Below are 25,187 nucleotides of genomic sequence, written 5' to 3' on the forward strand. Positions count from 1 at the left end.
GTGTTTATTGAGTCGCTGGTGCTGTGAGGAGGGGAAGGAAGGGCACGGCCAGCCGGGAGCTGTGCGAGTGCAGCGGCCGGGCACGGCGGGGGCTGCGGAAGGGAGGGGGCGGCTTCCTTCCCCCCTCTGTGCCGGCCACCGCCGCTTTCCCAGCGCTGGGAAAACACAGCCGGAGCCTGGGCATGCGGAGCAGGGGCAGCATCACCCCTCGGATGCTCAGCGAGGGGCAGCCAGCCCTAAAGCAGCTGTCGCTGCTCCCGCTCAGCGAAGCTGTTTAGTGCAGCGTCCCCAGGGACGGAGCAGGGAACAAAAACACGGCCTGGGAATGCGCGGAGGGCGATGCAGGCGGTGAGGGCAGCACGCAGGCACGGCAGCCGAAAAAGACACCGAGGCCCAGCTCAATGCAATAAATAAAACTTTTATTCAAACAATAACTCAGTACAGGGCACAATTCTCTCTGGCTTTTAAAAAAAGGTTTTTCAGCACTTTACAATCTCCACACAGGCTTTGCTAGGCTGGGTTTGTGTTTTTTGTGGTTTTTTTTTTTCCCCCTCTACAGTCAGTCATTCACTGTGAAATATCCTGGGTTAAAAATCCTTAGCAAAATTCGGACATCGATGCAGGAGGGGCTCAGAACAGTGTGCCCGGAGGCGAGGAGATAACCCAAAAACTGGTCCGGGGTGGGGGGGGGTCGGGGGTCTATTGCCAGCAATGTCCCAGTAAACAGGCAATGTCAGAGGTCTTAAAAATCACATCAGAAAAAAGCGTGAACAGCTTTGCAGTGGAGACGGCCACGGGCACTGGGAGGGCTACGGCCGGGCGAGCGCGGAGCGGGACCCCCAGGGCGGGCTGGGAGCCCCCCGGGCACTGCCAGGGCTGCCTCGCTCCAGCCTGGCTTTGGGCAGCCCCCGGAGCCCCAGCCCTAGCGTGAGGTAACAATACCTTGCTACAAAAAATATATATATATATATATTTATAAAACAACCAGGAGTAACCCTTGCAGGGGGGGGTCCCGCGGGTGGCGGGACCCCAGCCCAGAAGCAGCCCTTTGCCCGGGGCGGGAGCGCTGTGCCATCCGCTTCTCCCAAGGGACGGAAGCGGATCGGGCCCGGGGGAGGCGCGGGGACGCTGCCCCCCCTCGGGAACGGCATCCCGGGCGCGGGCATCCCGGATGCTCAGTAACAGTACGGACACCAGAGGCCATGCATAAGTGATCCAGTCTGGGAGTTTGGTCCAGGCTCGTGCGGGGCGGCCGGCGCGGCCCCGGGGGGGACAGTGCATCGCTAACATCACACGGGAGGACAAACACCGGGTCCCACTAAGTGACAACTGCGCCCGGGCTGCGAGCACAGACCTGGCGGCAGTTCTGCTCCAAAAAGGCTTCAGAAACAAGGGCACTGTGAACACCGGGGAGGGATGATAAGCACCATGGTTTCCTTGAAGATCACAAGAGTTTCAAATCCAAAAGAAGTAGAGAAAGAGAAACGAAAGGGAAGGAAAAAAAAAGGGGGGGAAAAAGAAGCAGAAAGCTCTTCCAAGCAGCAAGGGGCCGCTGCGAGCCCAGGTGTCCTCACACCGTTGATACCAAACTGCCACTGCCGCTGCGGAACAAAGCACAGAGATGCCAGAGTGGCCGCGGGGCAGCACCGAGCTCAGGCACCGCGGGCAGGGGGGGACCCTGCACGGCCACGGGCTCCACCCGGCCCCGGGAGCGAGATGGGGCAGCTCCGAGGCACAGGGGATGGATGGATGGATGGATGAAGTGCTGAGGAAAGGCCCAGGAGCGTGGGCTCTCCCCTGTGCAGGCGTGAGGTTGGGAGACGCGACTCTGGAGGAGCACAGCTTGGGGACACCAGGCTGGCCCTGGGACCTGCCCTCCCTGGGTCCCCCCATCTCACAGATGAGACCTGGCCCCATCCCAGTCCCCGGGGAGCCCATGCAGGGACCCCTGTGGGGACACAGCCCCATGGCTTTGCCCACAGCCTGTGACACCAAGAGCTCGCAGGGAATGTGACAGCAAGGCGACAGCTTACCTGTTGACGGACCTCGTCCCGTAGTCATCGAGACCCTGTGGGGAGGAGAGGAGGGAGCACAGTGAGGGATGTGTGGGCTGTGCCTCTCAGGTGCCACCAGAGGGTCACACGGACAAACCAAAGTGCATCAGGACCCAGGGCCGAGAGCTGATGCATTTGGAGAGGAGAAGGAGATATGGAGATGATTGGAGTGGGATTCAGACAGCAGGGAGTGAAGTTCCACCATTCCCTGTAGGATTTATCTGGCCAGACATGGAAAAGCGACTGCTGGGAGAGCCCTGCTCTGCTCTGCCCAGCCCCTGTGAGGAACAGAGCTCTGGCTGCTGCTGACACTGTTGGAAAGGGGCTGCACGACTGAGAGACACCGGTGAAATGCTCTGTGGAAAGAGGGGCTGCCTGTATTCACTCCCACCAGAAACCCACAGGGTTTTGGACCATTTTCTCCTTTAGCCGGTGCTGAGCAGGCTGTGCAGGGAGGGACTGAGGGGCAGCTGGGGATCAGAACATCCCTCCAGGACATCCCTCCTTGAGCAAGGGCCTGCCCTGGGATACGACTGGAGCAGCTCTGCTCTCCATGTGGAGAAAACTCCAGAAAAGAGGGGGAGACCCTGGCTTCTGAGCTGGCCGTGCACCAGCAACCAGAGACCCACATTCCCACCTTCCCAGGAATGCTCCCAGCCCCAAAACACCAACCCCAGCAGCAAATCCTGCTGGAAAACCCCAGCAAAACAGCAAGAAGTGGGGTTGTGCTTCCAGCCCACTCCCTGCAGAGAGGAGCAGATCCCAGCTGACCTGCCCTGTGCAAGGGTTGGTTCTGACCGCCCTTCTCTCTCCCTCCTCATCCTCTCCCCTCTGCCAGCACGTGATGCCAGCGTGGCTCATCCCACTGTGCTCATTGTGGTGGGACAGCTGCCCTACACTCCTGGCTTAGGCTGAGCCCATCTGCTGTGCATCCTCCCTGGCTTGTTATCCAAGAAGCCCTGGGCTTGCTTTGGGCACTCTGGAATCCTGTCCAGGGTCTGCCCCAGTGTCCCCATGGGACTGTCACCGGCTTGATGTGGCACGTGCCAGAGAAAACACCTCCAGCTGCCTGTGAGCAGCCTGTTTCTGGTGGGAGACTCCATGGAGTCGGCAAGTGTTGTCCTTTGGGGGTTTACGGGGCCATTTTGTGCCACTGCCCCCTGTGCCTTGCCCGTTCCTCCCCATCCACGGGCTCCCTGCATCCCTTCAGCCCAGCAGAGGAGCTCGGCAGGGGCAGGTCCAGGCAAGGCACGCGGATCACCAGGCACAAAACAGCCAAACTTCCATAAATCCCAAGGGAAACATTGCAAGCGTCGGACTTACAGCTGTCGACCTAGTGTAAGGCTTGTAGTGAGCGGAGGGTGCTTGGCAGAGGCCACTGGCATAGTCTTTAATTGCACACCCATAGGGCATTAGGTAGTCCTAAAACAACGAACAGAGGTTGGAGAGCTGCCCTGGCACCCCCAGGCATCCCGGGGCCGGGCACGCTCCCGCTCATCCCATCCCATCCCAGAGGGACAGGGAGCTGAGACCCCCGGTCAGAGCAGCAGGGACAGTGCCCAGGGGTCTGTCCAGCATCCCCTGGGCACAAACACCCCCCCAGAATGGGAGAAGCTGGTGGGAGAGGCTCACCTGGGAGAAGGCGGGCACGGCCACGCTGTAGGGCCGCTGCTTGAAGGTGTTGCTGCCCTGTGCTGGGAAGGCCTGCGAGGCCATGCCATAGTCTGGCGGTGGGATGGAGATGTCATCCTTGTCCAGCAGGTTGCCAGTGCTGCTGCTCTTCCCTTGCTGCAGGCTGGGGGGCCCAGAGCAGAGGTGTCAGCTCCGTGCAGAGACCCCCAGAGCACCCATCCGCTCATGGCATCCACACAGAGCCAGCAATCACCCCGCCGTGCTGTTATTCCTCAGGAATTCCTCATTCCCACCCCAAGGACACCCTGTCACCCCACACGATGCTCCTACCTGGTGTGCACCCGCTCGCTGCCATCGTTGTCAAGGACCCGTGTGTAGGAGAAAGGAAACCAGCCCCTCCTGCAAGGCAAAGAGGGGATGAAGCCAAACGCAGGTGTGTCCCAGGCACGGCTGCTCCCCAGGCCGCCCAGCCCACTCACATTTTGGTTTTCTCGCTCTCTCCGTAGTGCCAGCCGTCGCGGGCCTCGGGCACCAGCAGGGTGATGAGGTCTCCCTCCTTGAAGCTCAGGAGGGTGCTGTTATCCCCGGCGGCGTGCGAGAAAATCGCCTGCACCCTCGTCCGGCCGTTCCTCTCGAGCCCGGCGGCCATGGAGCTGGAGCGTGGCAGGGTCTTGTTTTCAGCTGGGGGGACAGACACCAGTGGGTGCCCCGAGTCCTGCACCCCCTCATCCCCAGGCACAGGACAGGTCCCCACCGCCCCTTGCTCCAGCCCAGGTTGTGGTTGTACTACAGCCCTCAGTGTGACTCACACCTTCCCCCTCACCCAGCAGGATCAGGCTCTCAGCATCACCCACCAGCCATGGCAAAGGGAGCAGCAGGCTCCCTGCGCCACATTCCATGAGATTTTCCTTCTGGGAATCCTGTGAAATGCCAGGGCAGAGCCCAGCTCCAGCATTTCCTTTCCCTGTGCCACATTCCACGAGATTTTCCTTCTGGAAATCCTGTGAAACGCCAGGGCAGAGCCCAGCTCCAGCATTTCCCTTCCCTGTGCCACATTCCACAAGGTTTTCCTTCTGCAAATCCTGTGAAACGCCAGGGCAGAGCCCAGCTCCAGCATTTCCCTTCCCTGTGCCACATTCCACAAGGTTTTCCTTCTGCAAATCCTGTGAAACGCCAGGACAGAGCCCAGCTCCAGCATCTCCTAACGCCCAGGTCAGGAGGCACGGGCAGCACTTGACACCAAAGGGATGCTGTGGTCACTGTCCCCCCACCAGCAGCACCCCCAAAACCATCCCCAAGCAGCCCCCTTTGGGCACTGGGTGCAGCAGGGGCAGCTCCAGGGCCCCTGGCGTGGCTGGGGCCTCACCTGAGGCGTAGCTGTTTTTCGGTGCCACGTTTTTGCGAACTGGGAGTGTATTGGAGTAAGAGTCACTCAGCTGCTTCTGAGGCTGGGGAGGAGATAAAGATTTGGGCTGTGCTGGCTTCATCTCAGACCAGTGGTTGTACCCGTCGCTGTCAGAGCCCGAGACTCCGTTCATCACCGGCAGGGCCTCCTGCGCCGACATGCGCTGCGAGACAGGAGGGGAGGGGGACACGGAGGCTTCATTAGGGCATCCTGCAGCTCCAGGAACATCCCCCTGCAGCTCCAGGGATACCTCACTGCAGCTCAGGGACATCCCTGCAGCTCCAGGGCTATCCCACTGCAGTGCCAGAGCATCCTTGCAGCTCCAGAGCATCCCTGCAGCTCCAGAGCATCCCTGCAGCTCCAGGGCAATCCCACTGCAGCTCCAGAGCATCCCTGCAGCTCCAGAGCATCCCTGCAGCTCCAGGGCAATCCCACTGCAGCTCAGGGACATCCCTGCAGCTCCAGAGCATCCCTGCAGCTCCAGGGCAATCCCACTGCAGCTCCAGGGACACCCCACTGCAGCTCCCCAGTAGGACACAGCTCCAGAGACAGAGGCAAATCAGAGCTTTGCCCTGTTGGGTTTAGTTCCAGCCAAATCAAACTGCTCTGGGAGGAGCAGTGGGGTCTCCTCCGTGGTATCTTATTGCTCTGAGCTCCCATAACCTGACAATTTCCTGCTGAGCTCTGTGCTCAGCTCGTGTCCTCACATCAGTGGGACACCCTCTTCTGAAGGGTCCTTCATCCCAAGGGTCACTCCAGGCCTTTCCCTGCAGTTTCTGGGGTACCTGGGTTCAGTCCCACAGCTCAGGGACCAGCCTGGACAGGCAGGTCCAGCTCCTGGGTTCCCCAACAGCACCTGGGATCCCTGCTCTGCAGAGCTCAGTGGGATGGGGTGGGACAGGCTGCCCGTGCCAGGTCAGGCTCCTCCCCACACCCCAGGATGGCCCAGAGCTGCCATCCCTGCCACCAGTGCCAGCCCATCCAAGGACAACTTGCCGAGGACAGCGGTGACACCGGCCCGGGCTCGTCCCTCCGCCTTTGCTCAAAGGGCAGGGCAGCTCCAGCACAGGGATACTTACTCCTACAAAAGGTGCCAGCTCCGGGGGGACAGGGAGAGGTTTGGCACCAGGGATGGGATCAGAGATGATGAGGTTGGACTTGGATGTGGACAGAGGGCTGGGCATGATGGTGCCATTGCTGCTGGCAGCCATCTGCTGCATCAGCTGGATGGCGCGCTCCGGGATCTTGTTGGGGTCCGAGCAGGACTGCTGCCACAGCGGCAGCTTCTGCGTCAGCATCTCCTTCCCCTGCAAAGCAAACCAGGTGTGAGGGCACAGGGTGCAGCTGGTGTGCCCCCCTTCCCTGGGCAGCACCACACGCAGCCAGGGCTGAGCTGGGACTGAGCGATGGCTCTGTGCATGGCACAGAGAGGGTAACACCCAGGGACACCCTGCTCCAGGCTCCGATGGCAGCAGGAATCATGAAAAATGGCAATGAGGGAAGGGAAAGGTAAGCCAATCTCTCCCCATCATGATGTCCTGTGTGCAGCATCTCCAGGCTGCAGGGAGCTGGGCCCCACGTAGAGCAGAGAAATAAATAAAATAAATAAAACCAGGCTGAAAGCATGGCAGGGCACAGCCCGTGCTCCAGGCTGTCCCCACATCCCCAGGGATGAGCTGCTTCCTTGGGGGGCTCAGCCCCAGCAGCCTGCAGGCCCCTGTGCTGCATCCAGCCCCACTGCTCCCTGCCTGCAGCACCATGCTCCAAGGGGCAAACAGATGGAGCCAAACTTGTCCTTATTCCCCCAGAATGTACCAGCACATCCCCCTGTGTCACTCAGAGGGGGGAAGATGTCCCAGCCCCCTCGAGGGCACTCCCAAGGGTGACCTGATGTCTCTGCTCTGCCTCACTTGGAGACAAAATGTGTTTCTGCATATCAAAATCCCCCTTTAAATCCGATTTCAAAGTCCCTGCATATTTCCCCAACACCAGCCAGCAGGTCCAGCCTCATGGCCCTGTGGAGCATCCTGCAGGAGCCAGGGACAGCAGCAGGATGGAGCTTTGAGCAGGACACACACCACGCCATGGACAAGCCACCAGCAAAGTCCCCCCTGCAAAATCAGCCTGTGGGTGCTGCTGCAGCAGGGTTTGGTTGGTTCCTGCTGACCACCAGCCCTGGGGGGCTTTTCCTGCACTCTGCCCGCCAATCCAAGCGTGGATCCGTGCTGTGGATGTGCCAGGACAGAGCTGACTAATGCCAGCTCCCTCTCCTGCTCCAGTGCCAAGCGTGGTGGCGACAGATGGCTGCTGTGAGCCACGCAGGGCAGTGCTGGGGAACAACCAGAAGGGAGCACGAGGCTGCAGGAGCAGCACCAGATCCTGGGGGGATCCTGTGCACACCTGTGCAGCTGCTGCAGCTCCCCAGGCGGGCAGGGGCAGCTCCAGCCCTGCGCCAGGGGCAGCACGGGCAGCAGGGATGTGGGGTCACCATGGGCAAGGGGGATTTGGAGCTGCCATAGGCAAGGGGGATTTGGAGTCACCATGGGCAAGGGGGGTTTGGAGCAGCTGCTCCTGCTGGGGCACCTTCCCTGGAGTCACCTGTTGGTCACCACCCCCTTGTTCCCTGGGTCTGTCCCTGTGTGTGTGTGTCTGTGTGTCTGTCCCTGTGTCTGTGTGTGTGGGGCTGCACCCACTGAAGTTTTTGGGATCCCAGGCTGTTCTGTGGGGTGCAGCCCGAAGTGCCAGGGCAGCCAGGCAGGCTCAGGGGGTGCCACACTCACCTTGGCATGGTAGGTGATGGCGCTCTTGGCCACCGCACACTGCTTCTCCACCAGGAAGCAGAAGCGTCGCCTCTCCTCCGTCAGAGCTGTCTTGTAGCCATCAGACACGTAGTTCTCCAGCTCCCCTTGCTTGTTGCTGATGGCCTCGATGTACTGCAGGAGAGAGAGACAGGAGGGAAGGGGCTGCTGGCAGTGCCACGGGGCAGGAGGTGATGCAGAGAGGGGCAGGAGGGACCCTGGCATGGGACAGACAGAGGGACACCCAGGGACAGACATGGGGACATACACAGGGACACACAGACACAGGGACACACAGACACAGGGACAGACACACAGACACAGGGACACACACACACACAGGGACAGACACAGGGACACAGACACAGGGACAGACACACACACACACAGGGACAGCCACATACCCAGGGACAGACACAAGGACATACACAGGGACACACAGACACAGGGACACACACACAGGGACAGACACACACATAGGGACAGACAGACAGCCACAGGGACACACACACACACACAGGACAGACAGACAGACACAGGGACACCACACACGCCCAGGGACACAGACACACCCCCCCAGGGACAGCCACATACCCAGGGACAGACACAAGGACAGACACAGGGACACACACACACAGGGACAGACAGACAGCCACAGGGACACACACACACGCCCAGGGACAGCCACAGGGACACACACGTGTGCCTGCACACCCCCCAGCCCCTTACTCACGGCACCCCCACGCGGAGCTGACTCAGCCGTGGGTGCCCGGCACGAGCTGTACCCGCAGCCCCCGCTCAGCGCCGGGCACGGGGGCGCTGCCAGGGCTGCCCCGGCACCCGGCAGGGGCTGCCACAGCCCCCGGCTCAGCCTGGCACAAACCAGGGCAGATCCCAGCCTGCTATGGCATCGCCCGGGCTGTGCCGGGTCCCTGCCCGCTGCTGAGGATGGCACGGGGACCCTGGCACACACAAGAGATGGCACGGGGACCCTGCCACACACAGGGATGGCATGGGGACCCTGCCACACACAGGGATGGCACGGGGACCCTGGCACACACAGAGATGGCACAGGGATCCTGCCACACACAGGGATGGCACGGGGACCTGGCATACACAGGATGGCACGGGGACCCTCCCGTGCTGAGGATGGCATGGGGACCTGCCACACACAGAGATGGCACAGGGACCCTGCCACACACAGGGATAGCACGGGGACCCTGGCACACACAGGGATGGCACAGGGATCCTGCCACACACAGGGATGGCACGGGGACTCTGTCACACACAGAGATGGCACAGGGACCCTGCCACACACAGGGATGGCACGGGGACCCTGCCACACACAGGGGTGCCCAGGATGGTATGGGGACCCTGGCACACACAGGGATGGCACGGGGACTCTGTCACACACAGAGATGGCACAGGGATCCTGCCACACACAGGGCCACCAGCACCCTGAACCTGCCAGCAGTGCCTTCAGCCTGCATTTCCCACAGGGACACAGAGGTGCTGCTGGGCAGTGCCACACGCTGGCACAGAACGCCCTGGCTGTTCCCTGGTGCCACCCCTGGGCTGGCAGACACAGGGGCCCTGCCAGGCTGGCAGCTGGAGGTTCCTCTGCTGCCTCCTGCTCTCCCAATGCGATGGTGCCAGCCCGGCTGTGCCACGCTGGGCTCTGCCAGCACCACACCTGGCACGGCAGCAGCACACAGGGGAAGCCCCAGCTGCCTTGCCCTGTGTGATGGAAAGGTGGCACAGGGCACTCCAGGGACAGCACCAGCCTCACTGGACACAGAGGTGCCCCCAGCCCCCTGACCTGGCCACTTTGCCCTCCCTCCATCCCTTTGGATGCTCCCAGCTGCCACCTGCCAGGGGAGCAGCTCTGAGAGCAGCACCTCGTGCCCATCACTGTCCCATCACTGTGACACCTCCCTGCCACCACCTCTGCCCTGGGACAGCGGCACCACAACACCTGAAAGCCACAACTCCCACAGCCCAGGCAGGGCTGGACCTGCTGCAGGCAGCCCAAGCTTCTCTGAGCTGGGAATTAAACTGGAAATTCAGGGCCCAGAGCAGCTCTGCTGCCTCTTCACGGGTATCAGTTATTTTTAGCGTGCTACAATATTTATTAAGGGATGCATAAAATGGAGCAAACCAACAAAAGCAGCAAGATTCGGTGACATGGCAGACTTCAAAGGGGGATTATTTTGGGGCTGGACCTGCTCGTGGCTCCCAGCCTGCTCTGAGCACCCCTGAGAGCAAAACCCAGGGCAGGGCTCGTGCCAGGGCCAGCAGCTTTTGGGTCTCCCCACATTGCACCAACCCGGGTGAGGGAAAGAGCACCAGTGAGAAATGGATTAAAAACCAGTTTTGCAACCAGCAACCCCATTTCAAAGAGAATTTTTCCCTCCAAAATGAGAAAATCCAGGGCGAACGCCCGTGGCCATGAGGAGGAATGAGCAAAGGGAGCTGAGCACACACTGGGCACACACAGGGGGAAGGGATGGAGGGTTGGGCATCACCCAAAGCAGAGGCACGGGGCATGGCACTGGGAATGCCAGGCAGCGCCAGCACAGAGGCACAGGAGGCGGCAGCAGCAGCCTGGGCACACAGAGGAGGAGGAGGAGGAGGAGGAGGAGGCGCTGGGGAAGGCTCCTGCAGCAGCGGGCTCAGGACGGCAGCAGCCGCCTCCTCCTGGGTATTATTAGCCTGGAACAGCACAGGGACAGAGCCCAGAGCAGCAGCCTGGCACTGCTGATGGGAGCTGGGGAGTGCCAGCCCCAGTGCCAGCCTGCAGAGCCCCCAGCCCCGGTGCCAGCCTGCAGAGCCAGCCCCAGTGCCAGCCTGCAGAGCCCCAGTGCCAGCCTGCAGAGCCCCCAGCCCTGGTGCCAGTCCCAGTGCCAGCCTGCAGAGCCCCCAGCCCCAGTGCCAGTCCCAGTGCCAGCCTGCAGAGCCCCCTGCCCTCCAGCTCAGCCCTGCTGTGCCTGCATGCACCAAGCCCTGCTGCCCACGCTCATCCACACCATGGGCAGCCCCACAAGAGGTTCTGCCCCAGGGGAAGGGGCAGGAGAGCTCCCCCTCCTGCACAGCCCCATTTCTGGAAGGAAAGCAGAACCCTGACAGCACCCGAAATAGCAGGAGCACACACAGACCCTGATTGCCATTAATTAATTAATTTAATTTTCCCCCATCATCCTGCCTAATTTACTAACTGGGCCACCAAGGAGGAGAAGGTGAGGAGTGAGGAGAGCTCAGCTGCAGCTCACTGGGCTCAGACTCCCTGCAGGATCCCCGTGCCTGGGCCAGGCTCCAGCCCAGACACCACTCACACAACAGGGAGGGACAAACCCTGATCCTGGCAGCGTGAGGGCTCCAGCAGCACTGAAACCCACAGGCCCCAGCCTTTATTGCCACCCCAGGCTGGTTCTGCAGGGCTGCTGCTGCTTGCTGAGCCTGTCTCAGCCCGTCGGAACACGCCGCTCCGCAGCGCAGCGGAGCCCACGCTCCAAACTGGGTGCTCGGAGCTTTATATACCTCATGGAAATGTGCTCTGTGCCATTGATTTACCCACAGCCTGGTTTTACACGCTGTTCCAGCACAAAATGGCGAGCCACGCTCCCTGCTCACGAGGTGCTTTCAGTTTGGGTTCGCTCAGAGTGACAGTGGGATTGCAGATAACGCCCAGGAAAGCAGATTTAAATCAAAATCCTGTTAAATACGCCAGATGCACGGGGGGAAGAGTAACACACAAAGCACAGTGTGAGATGTCGGGGCTGCACTCCAGGGAGAGGCTCTGCCTTGCCCAGGAGCGAGGTTTCACTGCAGCCAGGTGCCCACAGGACCCCAGGGCAGGATGGAGACCTGTTCTCATCTCCATTCCCCAGCAATGGGGAAATCTCAGCCACCCCACTCTGAACCACAGCCAAACACAGCTTGGATGGCATCCCTGATCCCTGAAAGGGCTGGGGGAAGGGGCTTCCCTGCCAGGCTCAGCAGCTTCTCCACTGACAAGCACAAAGCACTGCAAACTGAGACCTTGACTGATTGAGGTTGTCAGCTCCAAACTCAAACACGTTAAGGATCATCTAAATAAAATCCCCGGTTTGAAGGAGGAGAGAGAAACCCCGCTTGTGATCTGAGCAGGGCTGGTGGCTGTGCCCAAAGCCAGAGCACACCCCAGAGCCACCCAGGAGCTCTGAAAACCTTTTCTGGGTTTCTAGGTTGGAGAGGCCTCAAATAACTCCCCCGTGCCGCGGCCCCCCTCCCGCAAACACTTCCAATGCAGCGGGAGCCGCTGACCTAATTAGCAGTGTCAGCACGTGGGGCACAGCCCTGGGCACTGGGAGCCTGCCAGGACATGCCACGGGGCCAAGCTGGCACAGCCAGGGCTCCTGGGCACCCCTGGTACAGAGGGGCTCAGCCAGGGACCGCCCTCCATGGTGGGCACAGGAGCGGGGATGGAGGCACAGAGGGCAGTGCCAGTGCCAAAGCCACCCTGCCATGGTGGGCAGTGCCCATGACAAAGCCATCCTGCCATGGAGGGCAGTGCCCATGACAAAGCCACCCCTGCCACAGAGGGCAGTGCCAGTGCCAAAGCCATCCCTGCCATGGTGGCAGTGCCAAAGCAAAGCACCCCTGCCACAGAGGGCAGTGACAGTGCCAAAGCCACCCTAGCATGGAGGGCAGTGCCAGTGCCACCCTGCCATGGTGGCAGTGCCAAAGCCACCCTGCACAGAATGGCAGGGAGGGCACACAAAGAGGCAGGGAGGGCACAGAGCCCTGCCAGGGAGGACACTCAGCCCTGCCACCTCCCCAAGGCCAGCACGGTGACAGCTCAGGGATGGAGATCAAGGAGCAGCTGAGAAACGCTGAGCCCTGAGCTGCAGGAGCTGCAGGAGCACACAGGGCTGTCAGAGCAGGTGGAGCAGCTCCAACCCAGCCTGGCTGGGAATTGAGTTCAGAGCTGCCATCCCAGCCAGGAACGTGCAGACACGGGGAACACGAGCCAAGGGCTGAGCTCCACACAGAAACCATCACTCCAGACCATTCCTGGTGTGTTGGGCACCCACCAGGCTGAGCCAAGCACCAGCCCCAGGGACAGGAGGGGACCCTGAGCAGGCAGGAGCTGCCCTGGGGTCACCAGCACAGCCCAGCTCTGAATTTTGGGGCCAGAAAGCCAAGGGGAGTACATGGCAGGCATGGTGGCACCCAGAATCAGGAGGGATGCAGAGCAGGGAGGGCTGTGCCCACTGCAGCTCCCATGCCAAGGAAGGGTTGGGCAGGAGCAGTGAGAAAAGAGAAAGGAAAGGTCAGGGAAGGGAGAGGGCGGTGCTGGATCGATGCAGCAGCCTGAAATACCTGGGAGGAGCAAACACAGAGAGAAGGGAGGATTTGCTTAGGCAACCACGGGGGAGAGGAGCTAGAAATGGGATAGGGTAAAAAAGAAGTTGGGTTGATGAGCAGGGGAAGGGCATCTGAGCAGGCAAAGCTGCTGAAACCCCAGCACACACACAGAGGCAAAATGAGGGATTCTTTTCCTCATTCCCAAATGAGGAAAATTCACAAATTGGGATGCCCTGATGTGCTCCCCAACACTGAGGGAAGCCCTGATGTGCTCCCCAACACTGAGGGAGGCCCTGATGTGCTCCCCATCACTGAGGGAAGCCCTGATGTGCTCCCCAACACTGAGGGAAGCCCTGATGTGCTCCCCATCACTGAGGGAGGCCCTGATGTGCTCCCCATTGAGGGAAGCCCTGATGTGCTCCCCATCACTGAGGGAGGCCCTGATGTGCTCCCCATCACTGAGGGAAGCCCTGATGTGCTCCCCAACACTGAGGGAAGCCCTGATGTGCTCCCCACCACCCTCCCCTGCTCAGCTCCGTGGGATCAGAGCTGGCCAGGGCTGCTGATGGATATCCAGGGTGATGGCAAAGGCAGAGCAGGGAGCCAGGGGAGGGAGGCAGCCCCAGAGCTGGGCACGCCAGGCTGCCCCCTCCCCTGGGCACGGCTGTCTGCCCTGGTTTGTCACATCTGCAGCAGCCCCAGCCCTGCACACACGGGCTGTTACATAAAACCCAGAGAGCAGAGCAGCAGGGGAACGCTGGCTCCAGCCAGCCTCACCTTTTCTTACCCAAAACATCCCCAGTGCAGGGACAGCCCGAGCAGCAGCTCAGTCTGCACAGATTTGGTACCCAGTGCCCATGGCACAGCCCTGAGCTGCACAGGAACATCCCCAGGAACATCCCCTGGATCCAGGGGCAGCCACAGCTCCTCTGGCACCCTCTGCCAGGGCCTCACCCTCACAGGAATGGGAATTTCTGCCAATATCCCATCCAGCCCTGCCCTCTGGACAGCCATTCCCCCTGTCCCAAGTCCCTCTCTTGGAGCCTCCTTAGATACTGGAAGGGTCTTCTCTTCTCTTCTCTTCTCTTCTCTTCTCTTCTCTTCTCTTCTCTTCTCTTCTCTTCTCTTCTCTTCTCTTCTCTTCTCTTCTCTTCTCTTCTCTTCTCTTCTCTTCTCTTCTCTTCTCTTCTCTTCTCTTCTCTTCTCTTCTCTTCTCTTCTCTTCTCTTCTCTTCTCTTCTCTTCTCTTCTCTTCTCTCTCAGCCTCAATCCCAGCCAAACCTGGTCAGAGTCCCCTGGAGCTGCTGGGCTCGGAGTCCTTCCCCATTTGACTTTCACACCAACCTCATAACCTGGTTTGTGCAGACTCTGCCATTCCCAGCTGCCTGACCTACACCTAAAATTATTTCTCCTGATGGGAATACCCAAATGAGGTTTCAATGACAAAATGTTGATAAAACCCCACAGGTTATTTGGCACAGTGGTGTTTAATGTTTAAAATATTGCCATTTGGAGCAGGGCTGGGTGAAGGCAGGGGCTGAGCTCGGCCCCAGTGCCCACCCAGGGTCACCCAGTGCCACCCGGGCCAGGCAGAGCCTTTCAGGACAAACAGCCAGCCCCAGCTCTGCTGTTTAAGCTGAATTACAGCCAGTTTTGTCTCAGCCCCACGCAGAAATCCAATTGCTCACAGTGCTAATATGATTTGATAAATACTTTGAACCAACATAACTTCATTGCTGAGCTGCTGATTCAATCCAGGTCCCAAACCCATCATGACCTTGATTTCATGGCCTGATCACAACCAGCCCTTAATGAAATTACAGCACTTGAGCTTCCTTGGCCATTGTTTAATCTTAATATTGTCCTCATTCCTCTTCATCAGAGCTGTGAAGTGAGTGGGGTTGGCTTGTTCTGGTTTTCAGCAGGGTCAAGCCCCATCTCAGACACTCAGTGAGGAAGATGAGGCACGTGAGGCTCTGAGCCCTCACTCCTGGTATGGAACAGCAGCTCAGGGCTGATTCCCAAGGAATAAAACCTGGTTTAATGTGGCACTCAGCAGCAATAACCCCAACCCCAGCATTGCTGCTGCCCTGGCAGCTGGGACAGCTCCTGCAGCCCTTGGAGCTGGCTCAGAGCTGCTCAGTGAGGCTGGGCTGCAGACCAGGGCTGCAACACTCATTGGGAAAACTCCCCAAAAGCAGCAGGAGACAGGGCCAGGTGGCGTGGGACGTGCAGAGCAGCCTGGACCAGCCCTGTGCATGCCATGAGGGGATGGTGCAGCTCAGGAGCAGCCTCCAGCTATAACCTGTGAGCATCCCAGCCCCTCCAGCCCTGCTCCAAAGCCTCTGCTCCCCACCCATTGCTGTGTGCAGCCCCTGCTGGACCCCAGGGCTCATTTCTGCTTTATACAGGGGAACAGCTGAGTGGAGCAGGTGAGATGTCTGTGCTCCTGCTCTGGGCTCTCTGATCCATCCAGCAGGGTGGCAGCACAGCCCAGGGCTGTCCCCTCAGCCAAAAGCAGGGCCAGGGTGGCCCCAGAGCTGCTCTGACTCTGGCACACATTACATAAACGCCGGGGTCCCTGCAGGACAGCCCTGTCGCTGTCACCACGTGTCCCCTCTCCCTGGCAGGTGGTGACAGGCTGTGGTCACTCCACAGGTGGTGCAGAGGCAGAGAGGAGCCAGCCCTGCTTCCTGCAGCATTAAACATGAATGGAGATGATGACAGAGCACCAGACTCCTGGCTGGCAGCTGCTCCAGCAGCTTCACAGCACCAGCCTCCAGAAGAGCAAGATGTGACTGCTGCCTCCAAGGAGGTGACACTTCCCTCAGCAGCAGCTTCTCCCACGAGGAGAAGGAACCAGGGCATGGGGAGACTGCAGCAGCCTTGGCTGGTGGGGCTGAGCTCCCCTGGCACAGCCTGGAGCAGCATCAGCATCCCAAACCCATCAGCACCCCAAACCCATCAGCACCCCAATCCATCCCCAGGGGCTGCAGCAGCCCCCAGGACACCACCAGGGTTTGGGGTGGCTTGAGGCCAGCTCAACACACCAGGCAATGAAGGGTGCCACTCCCCCAGCACAAACATCACTCTACCAGAGACTAAATGCCACCAAATGCCCCCAAATTCATCCCCAGTGTCCAGGTGCCCCTCAGGAGACCCAGATCTCTGACATGTGAGGAACAGCTCCTGGTGCCAACATCACACACACACCCCTGCCCTGGGCACAGGACCAAACCATTCCTGGCTGCAGGAATTCACCTTCCCTGTCCCAGCACCCCTGGTGCCACCATGGTTCTGTGCCAGCCTGGGCACCCTGGGGCATCAGGAACCCCTGGGGATCCCTGGAGGGGGCCAAGCCCACAGGGAGGAGGGCACAGAGGGCACAGCACAGGGCACAGACCCCTATTCTGGATCCCACGAGTGGCACAGCCCCTGGGCACTGCCAGGAGGTGCCCGGGGTGCCCCTCAGTGAGAGCCAAGCCTGGCTCCCCCTCAGTGGGAGCTGTGCCACCCCCGTGCCCACCCCCAGCACACATCACACTGCTCTGATTCACCATTGCCACCCCCGCAGGAGGGGGCACGGGCACAGAAAACGCACAGGAAAACACCAGAAACCACCAAAACCACCAGAAAACAACAAAAACCACCATCCTGGGCACCATGGAGCGGGCACAGCAGGAATTCACGCTCCTGGGGCCATTCCTGGGGTGACAGCAGTGGCACAGGAGGCTGCAGCAGGGGCAGGCAGCTCCAGCCCCACTGTGCCCTGTGCCCCTGGGAACAGCCTGTGCCAGGGCTGGCTGCCACCCACACCTTCCCCGGGGCATTGGCACAGCCCCACCAGCCCCAGGGGTGTCCCCAGCCCTGCCTGAGGCTCCCTGTCCCCATGATGTCCCCAGGTGTGTCCCCAGCCGTACCTGCAGCTCCTTGTCCGAGTATTTCTGGGGGTTCTTGCTGCCCTGGCTCTTCTTGCGCAGCTTCTTCAGCTCAGCCTGGCACTTGTCCAGCGAGTCCCCCTTGCTCCTCTGCTCCGTCTGGTACTTCTTCAGGGCAGCCTGGAAGCACAGGGGACACCTCTGAGCCCTGCCAGTGCCAGGGGGGACAGGGACAGAGCCCCAGAGCCCAGGGCACACAGGGGACACCGTCCTGGGTGTGGTGACACCCAGCTGTGAGCAGAGGGACCCCCAAAACCCAGAGAGCACACAGGGGACAGAGGGGACACTGTCCTGGGTGTGGTGACACCCAGCTGTGAGCAGAGGGACCCCCAAAACCCAGAGAGCACACAGGGGACAGAGGGGACACTGTCCTGGGTGTGGTGACACCAGTGACACCCAGCTCTGGGAAAGGGGCACCCTCAAAGCCCAGGGGACACAGGGGGGACACACAGGGGACAGGGGGACCCCCATAGCCCAGGGCACACAGGGGACACTGTCCTGGGCACAGTGACACACAGACACACAGACTCACACTCAGGTACCGGGAGTCCAGCTCCACCTTCTGCTCCAGCTGCGTCAGGAGCTCGTTGTGGAAGGACTTGAGCTGCAGGAGAGAGGAAACGCACAGGGATTGCTTGGGGGCACTGGGACAGGGCACAGAGAGGATGCCCAAGCACTGCAGAGCCTCTGGAGCTCAGCAAAGCCGTGCCAGAGGTGCTGGTGGCAGCTGGACAAGGCATTTCCCGGTGCCAGGGGCCCTGGCACGCCAGGCTGGGCACTCACCATCTCCTCCAGCTGGTTCTGGATCTGCCTGTGCACCTCGGCCATCTGGAACAGCACATCCCCTGCAAGACAGCACAGGGAGGGCTTGGGGCACCGAGCACAGGGGCACCCAGGGCTGGGGCAGCAGCGAGGAGGGGTCCCCAGACACACCTGGGGGCTCCTGTGCCCACCTTGCAGTGAGCCAATGCTCTCCTCAGACACTGGGACAAGGAGGCAAACCTTGGGAGGCAGGGGGGAACAAGGACCAGAACCCCAAACCCAGGGGCAGCCCTTGCTCCTTTGGACTGGGACAGGACAGCCCTGGCACTCAGAGCAGGGCACAGGACACAGGGCTAAGCCCTGGGATGCCCCCTGCACCCATGGGATCCCAGCTCTGTTCTCCGGCCGGGCACTCCCAGCTCTGTTCTGTCACTTCCTCTCATTTTCCTGGCTTTCCCCGTGCTGCAGCCCACGCCCAGCGCTGTTCCTGCAGGAAGGGCTGTGTCCTGCCTCAGCAGCAGCCCAGACACACTCAGAGCATCCCCCAGGAGCAGGGCCAGCACCAGGAGCCCTGTGTGTGGGTCAGAGGGACGGCCCAGCTCTGTCAGCTCCTCTCAGGGCTGCCTCTGGAAGCTTTTCCTGCCAGCAGGGCAGGCTGCAGCTTCCCAGGAGGCTCCCAGCCCCTGTGGGGCTGTTTGTACATGAAGGCAGCATCTCCCAGGGGTGAGGAACGAGGGGGAGCCTCCTCCAGCACAGCTGGGCCAGCCCCAGCCTGTCCCCAATGTCCCTGGGCACATGGGCCATGTCCCAGCTGAGTGTCAGCACCACCAGGAACAACCTCCCTGTGCCCTCCTGCCTGCAGCAATCCCTGCTCTGCACCACACTCTGTGTCCCAAACCCTTGTGCAAACATTGAAATCCCATCCTGGGCAGGCTCTGCCCCCTCTGCTGCAGTGCCAGGCCTGCTGTGGCACTGCCTGTGCCAGGGCTGCTGTCCCCTGTGCCCCCTGAGCTGCAGCAGTGCCCAGGGTGTGCCACCAACAAAGGGAGAGGTGCCCAGGGTGTCCAGAAACAAAGGGAAAGGTATCCAGGGTGTCCCACAAACAGACATCTCACCCCAAAGCCAGCCCAGAGCTGCAGGAATGAGGGTAAACTGTGATTGAGCAGCAGGATTTGAACTGAATCCCCTAAAACACAGTGTGAATACCCATAGGGCACCTCTGCCACTCCATACCTGCATGCCATGAGCTGCTTCACAAAACCCTACAGAGCAGGGGAGACTGAACATCCCACACCAAACCCAGCCCAGAGCTGCTAAACTGTGACCAAGGGACACCAGGGAAGCCTCAGGAGCCCAAATTCCGCCTTGGAAAGGAGCCTGTGGCTCTGTGCCAGGCTGAAATTGTGGGGGAGCACCCCAGGGTGGCAGGGCTGGGTCTGGGGTTGTGTCCCAGCCCTGGCAGCAGCAGAGCCACCCACGGCAGGGCCGTTCCCATCAGGGATTTGGGGATTCACCCCTGAACTGCCCTGGGCAGCAGGACAGAGCCAGAACTCACATCCTGCAGGTGGGGAACCCAGGGAACCACTCAGGGCACACAGAGAGCCCGGCATGGGGAGGAGTGTCACACACATCTTTTCATTAAAAACCTTCCTTTACGATTTTTCCTTCTGAGAAGCCTCAGAAACAAAATGTAAACAATGGTTATTTGCTACTTTAGAACACAACAAGTGGATCTGTGATTGGCCTCGTGTAAATGTTTAAAATTAATGGCAAATCACGGCAGAGCTAGCTTTCTGTCTGAGCCACAGACCTCTGTTGGTTTCTTCTTTTTTATTCTTAGCTTGGCCTTCTGAGGAGAACTTTTTCTATTTTTTTTAGTGTAGTTTTAATGCAATATATATCTTAGAATAACAAATCAAGCCTTCTGAAGCACGGAGTCAGACCCTCAGACCCCTGTGAGCACGGCAGAGAGGAGGAGCTGTGCTCAGGCTGACTCACAGTATCACCCTGGAGAGGAACCACAGCACTGCCGAGGGCCCTGCCCTTCCACACCCACCCACGGCGGGCAAACAGGTTGTTCCACATCCCTGCTGGCACCAGGACAGGCAGCTTGGGCCCTGCACAGGGTGCAGCAGTGGCAGCCCAGCTCCTGGGGTGTGCTCTGCAGCTGCCAGAGACTCTGGGGTATTTTCTGAGCCCCCTGTAAAGCAGGATGTGGGTAATTTGTAATGGAAACACCAAGGATGCATTAATCACGGAGTAAACTGCTCAGAGACAGAAGGTGGGCCGGGCTGCAGCAGCCCAGGATGCCCTGCAAGGGTCAGTGCCAGGGACCATCTCCCACCAGCAGCACCATGTCAGGGTCAGGACTTGGGCACATCCCCTAAAAACCAGCCAGCACTAACGCTGCTCACACAGCACCTCAGTGCTGAGGAGCTGATGCAGCCAAATTTAAAGCAAAACCCAGCACAGGCAGAGGTGGCACCTGGGGCATGGGGTAAAGGTGGCCTTGGTGACCCTGAGGGCTCTTCCAGCCTGAGCAATTCCCCTTAGAGCTCCTGCAGGGTGTTCTCAGTGACCCTGAGGGCTCCTCCAGCCTCAGCAATCCCTCTGGGAGCTCCTGCAGGGTGTTTTTGTGTACTTTTGTGTTCCCCCAGAGCAGCACAGCGTGCCCCAGGCTCGGAGCAGCCCCTTCCAGCCCAGGCCAGGCCCTGAGCTGCAGGATCCATCTGTGTGCAGGGCGAAGGAGACAGCGTGGGGAAACCATCAGCATGGGGGAACAATTAGTGTGGGGAAACCATCGGCTTGGGGGAACCATGAGTGTGTGAGGGAACAACAACCAGCTTGGGGGAACCATCAGCGTGGGGGAACCATCGGCTTGGGGAACCATCGGCTTGGGGGAACCATCGGCTTGGGGGAACAACAATCAGCTTGGGGACACAATCAGCATGGGGAAACCATGAGTGTGGGGGAACAACAATCAGCTTGGGGGAACAGTCAGTGTGGGGGAACCATCGGTTTGGGGAAACAATCAGTGTGGGGGAACCATCAGCTTGGAGGAACAACAATCAGCTTGGGGACACAATCACCGTGTGGGAACAATCAGCTCGGGGAAACAACAATCAGCCTGGGGGAACCAAACAATCAGCTTCTCCTGTGCAGCTGACTCATCCCTTTCCTCCCCACCAGGGTTTCACTTCTGCCAGCCCCAGCACTGGGCCATGTGCTGATAACTCACCAGCCCCGCCTGGCACTGCCAGGGGCAATTTTCCTTTGTTTATAACACAGCAGGTAAAGGGAGCAGCAGAGCTTCCCAAGGCAGCCTGGCTGGGGCTCCCAGCTCATGGGTCTCATCAGGCTGGGCAGTGGCCACAGAGCCTTCCAGCAGGGACACAGCACTGGGCTGCACCCCTGGGATGTTGTGTGCCCCCCACAGCCCCCCTGGATGGGGCCAGGGCTGGGGCTGTGCCAGGACGGACATCCCAGTGAGTGCCCACGAGCTGTACTGGTGGCACTGGTTAATTTAGAGCTGTACTGGTGGTGCTGGTTAATTTAGAGCTGTACTGGTGGTGCTGGTTAATGCAGAGCTGTACTGGTTCATTCAGGGCTGTACTGGTGGCACTGGTTAATTTAGAGCTGTACTGGTTAATTCAATGCTGTACTGGTGGCACTGGTTAATTCAGGGCTGCACTGGTTCATTCAGGGCTGTACTGGTGGCATTGGTTAATTCAGCGCTGTACTGGTGGCACTGGTTAATTCAATGCTGTACTGGTTCATTCAGCGGTGTACTGGTGGCACTGGTTAACTCAGGGCTGTACTGGTTAATTCAGCGCTGTACTGGTGGCACTGGTTAATTCAATGCTGTACTGGTTCATTCAGCGCTGTACTGGTGGCACTGGTTAACTCAGGTGCCCCCCAGCATCCCTGCAGGACCCCCCAGCCCAGGCCCAGGGCAGGTGGGGACCCTGGGAGCTGTCACCGTCGCAGGGAAGGTGACACCCAGGCTCTGCACACCTCTGCCACTCGCTGGCAGCCCCAGCCAGGCCACATGGGCCTCGCAGATGCTCATTCACAACCCTCCTCCTCCTCCTCCTCCTACCAGCACAGGTGGTGAGAGAGAACCAGCCTGGGCTGTCTGCTCCTCATGGCAGGGATGGAGGCAGCAGAAAAACCCCATCAAAGGCAGCAGAAGGCTGGAAAAGCCCTTCCCAAGGCAGCAAAGGCTTTCAGAAGTCTGTCCTGTGTCTCTGCACCCTCATTGCTGCAGCTCCCCTTCCTCCAGCAGCACAAGCTGTCACCCACAAGGTGTCAGGTGCCTTGTTAAGCTCAAATTTAAAGGTTCCCCCAATAAGGAGCTCATCTCCACAGCAGACACTGCCACAAACCACAGGGAAATATTTCCTGGAGCTCTGTGTCCCCCTGGGCACTGCCCTGACTGGCTCCCAGTGGGCACCAAACCCAGCCCCAGCAGTCCCTGAGCCCCTTGTACGGGGACCTTGGGCACCTGTGGGATCCATCCCCACCCCATCCACACTCTGCAGGGCAGGGAGCACCTGCCCAAACCATCCCCAAACCCAATTACCAGGTTAATCCCTGCTCCTAAAGGATCTGGTGCAGCACAAAGCCCCTGAACTGCCAGAGCCTGGAGCCAGGGATGGCCCTGGATGCATGGCAATGTCCCAGACAGGGCTTGGAGCACCCAGGACAGTGGAAGGTGTCCCTGCCATGGCAGGGGTGGGGCTGGATGAGCTGTGAAATCTCTCCCAAGCCATTCAGGGGCCACATCCCGATTTTAGCGTGGCAATAAAAAGCCACGATGTGCCAGGGGCTCCTTTCAGCTGCACAATGGCTCGGTAATTGCTGCCCTTTCACAGCCTGGGTGTCACCCAGGGCAGCTTTACCCTCCCCAGGCACCTCCAGACAGCGGTGCTGAGCAAAACGCGCCTCCCAAAATGCACCAAATGCACCTCCAAAATGCACCCCCAGCCCTGCAGGAGCTGCTCAGCCCCACATCCCGGGGGACACGCTCCAGCTCTGCTCTGCAGCACAACAAAACCCCTCCCCATGACTTTGCCACGGCCCAGTTTTGGAGAAGGACGAAAGAAATGACATTTTGAGCAGCATCCAAGGGAGCCAGGAGGAGCTGGGCAAGGGCCAAAGTCACCTGAGGACTCGAGCAGGAGCTGGAGCTGTTGGAAGGGGCTGCAAACCTTCCCTGGGCAGACACAGGCTCCTCATTTCAGATCATCTTCCCCAAAATTATTTTCCCCAAATTATTTATTATTTATAAAATTATTCCCCAATTATTTTCCCTAAAACCACAACCACCAAGGGCTGAAGAACAGCCCAGGGAGCCTCTCAAGGGCACAGAGCCCATCCCAAACAGCAGGGACCTGCACAGGGCAGAGTGACTTCTGCTGCCCTGGGACAATGACAGCTCCTTTGGGGCTGGGGACACCCCAAAACCCAGCTCTGCCCACCCCAAAGCCCCAGCTCTACCCACCCCAAAACCCAGCAGAGGGGTCAGACAGCCCTACCAGACATTGCAGCTGCTGCCCTGGGACAATGACAGCTCCATGGGGCTGGGGACACCCCAAAACCCAGCTCTGCCCACCCCAAAGCCCAGGCAGCCCCAGCAGACACTGCACCTGGAACTGAGCCCCCAGAGCCGATTAGAGCTGCAGGGCATTACTGCTGTTCCTGCTGCCACCCTTCCTTTCCCACACGGGATTATCCTGTCTGCACACAGCTCCCAAAATCCCATGGGGAATTCAGGAAATGCCCCGTGCTGGGCAGGAGCTGAGCTCCAGAGGGCTCTGTGTCCCAGGAGAGGAACCTGCAGGTGTCCCCTGCCCTGGGACACGTCCTGGGGCAGAAGGGACAGCAGGGACAAGCACCCAGCTCAGCACAGAGGGGGTTTGCAGGGAAAACAATCACCTCAGCTTTTCCCCATGCAGGAACATGAGCTGCAGTGCCGACAGAGCATCCCAGTCCTGGCTGACACCTTCACACAACCACAGAATAATGAGGTTCAAAGAGACCTCTGAGATCACCGAGTCCAACCTGTGCCCTGACACCTCAGCTGGATTACAGCACCCAGTGCCATGGCCAGGCTTTTTTTAAACACATGTGTGAGCACAGAAATCTAAAATCCTCACATCCAGAGCTCCAACATCTGCTCTTTGGGCCATCCCAATCTCAGCCCCCCACTTCTCCCTCCAGCCCCATCCCTGCCTTTCTGCCTGCTGGATTTTGGCAGAAAAGTGACATTACACACTTCTAATCAACTGCACAGCTGTAATGTCAGTGCTATCAATCAATTTTGGGAGCCTTTTCCACGGCCTCAGGTCAAAATGCAGCGCTCTCCTGGGAGTCAGAGTGTGGCACAGAATCACAGAATCAATCACAGAATAATGAGGCTGGGAGAGACCTCTAAGATCAAGTCCAACCCATGCCCTAACACCTCACCCAGACCACAGCATCCAGTGCCATGTCCAGTGTTTATTTAAACACATCCAGAGATGGTGATTCCACCACCTCCCTGGGAGGAGCATTCCAGTGCTTCATTATTCCTTTGGCGACAAATTTCTTCCTAATATCCAACCTACACCTTCCCTTCTTGAAGCAGCTTTCCCTAAAATCTCATGGAAGAAAATCCCACTCAGGGAGGGAGCTGGGGACACATCATTAATGGAAACAGCAATGGAGAGAATTCCTATTTATTGCTCTAAAATTAATCCCCTGGATCCCTGGCAGTGTCCCAGGCCAGGCTGGAGCACTTTGGGACAGTGGAGGTGTCCCTGCCATGGCAGGGGTGGCACTGGAGGGGCTTTAAGGTCCCTTCCATTCGACGGAACAATTAAGAGAATTCCTATTTTGGAATGGAAGCAGCAATGAAGAGAATTCCTATTTCCTGCTCTAAAATGAATTCTCCACCCCTGGCAGTGCCCAAGGCCAGGCTGGATGGGGCTTGGAGCACCCTGGCCCAGAGCAGCCCCAGCCCTGCTGGGAGGGAGCTGTGTCCCAGCTGCTCTCAGCTCCACCAAGCTGCAGCCACCAATGTTATCTGGGCTCTCTCCTGCCCGGGGCAGCTGCCACATCTCAGCAAACATCAGCAGCATCAGCACAGGCTGAGGAACAGCCAGGAGCCTCCCTGGGATGTGCCCACGCCAGCAGGGGAAGGAGCAGCGATGTGGGAACACCTCACAGCCCAAAATGCTCCAGCCACACACATGGGGAGAGGGCACCAAGGA

The 25,187-nt window shown here is 59.5% G+C and overlaps 1 protein-coding gene across 11 annotated transcripts in view; it reads right to left on the reverse strand.

Moving 5' to 3' along the window:
• The window catches only part of BAIAP2 (BAR/IMD domain containing adaptor protein 2), a 40,648-nt gene that overhangs the window by 4,050 nt on the left and 11,411 nt on the right, over positions 1 to 25,187 (reverse strand). For 3 of the 11 annotated variants that reach the window (XM_064728357.1, XM_064728360.1, XM_064728359.1), the window contains exons 4-14: positions 17,956 to 18,017; positions 17,705 to 17,776; positions 17,155 to 17,292; positions 7,872 to 8,024; positions 6,171 to 6,398; positions 5,053 to 5,254; positions 4,166 to 4,367; positions 4,017 to 4,085; positions 3,687 to 3,849; positions 3,378 to 3,476; positions 2,034 to 2,068 (exon numbers count right to left, since the gene is read on the reverse strand). In XM_064728357.1, coding sequence (XP_064584427.1) covers positions 2,034 to 2,068; positions 3,378 to 3,476; positions 3,687 to 3,849; positions 4,017 to 4,085; positions 4,166 to 4,367; positions 5,053 to 5,254; positions 6,171 to 6,398; positions 7,872 to 8,024; positions 17,155 to 17,292; positions 17,705 to 17,776; positions 17,956 to 18,017 — 1,423 coding nt within the window. Of the gene's footprint in view, positions 1 to 398; positions 1,602 to 2,029; positions 2,069 to 3,377; positions 3,477 to 3,686; positions 3,850 to 4,016; positions 4,086 to 4,165; positions 4,368 to 5,052; positions 5,255 to 6,170; positions 6,399 to 7,871; positions 8,025 to 17,154; positions 17,293 to 17,704; positions 17,777 to 17,955; positions 18,018 to 25,187 lie in introns of those variants that run through there. The other 8 variants (XM_064728361.1, XM_064728365.1, XM_064728364.1 and 5 more) reach the window with 6 other exon arrangements.

Source organism: Zonotrichia leucophrys, chromosome 18 (genome assembly GCF_028769735.1).
Source record: "Zonotrichia leucophrys gambelii isolate GWCS_2022_RI chromosome 18, RI_Zleu_2.0, whole genome shotgun sequence".
Taxonomy (NCBI): Eukaryota; Metazoa; Chordata; class Aves; order Passeriformes; family Passerellidae; genus Zonotrichia; species Zonotrichia leucophrys.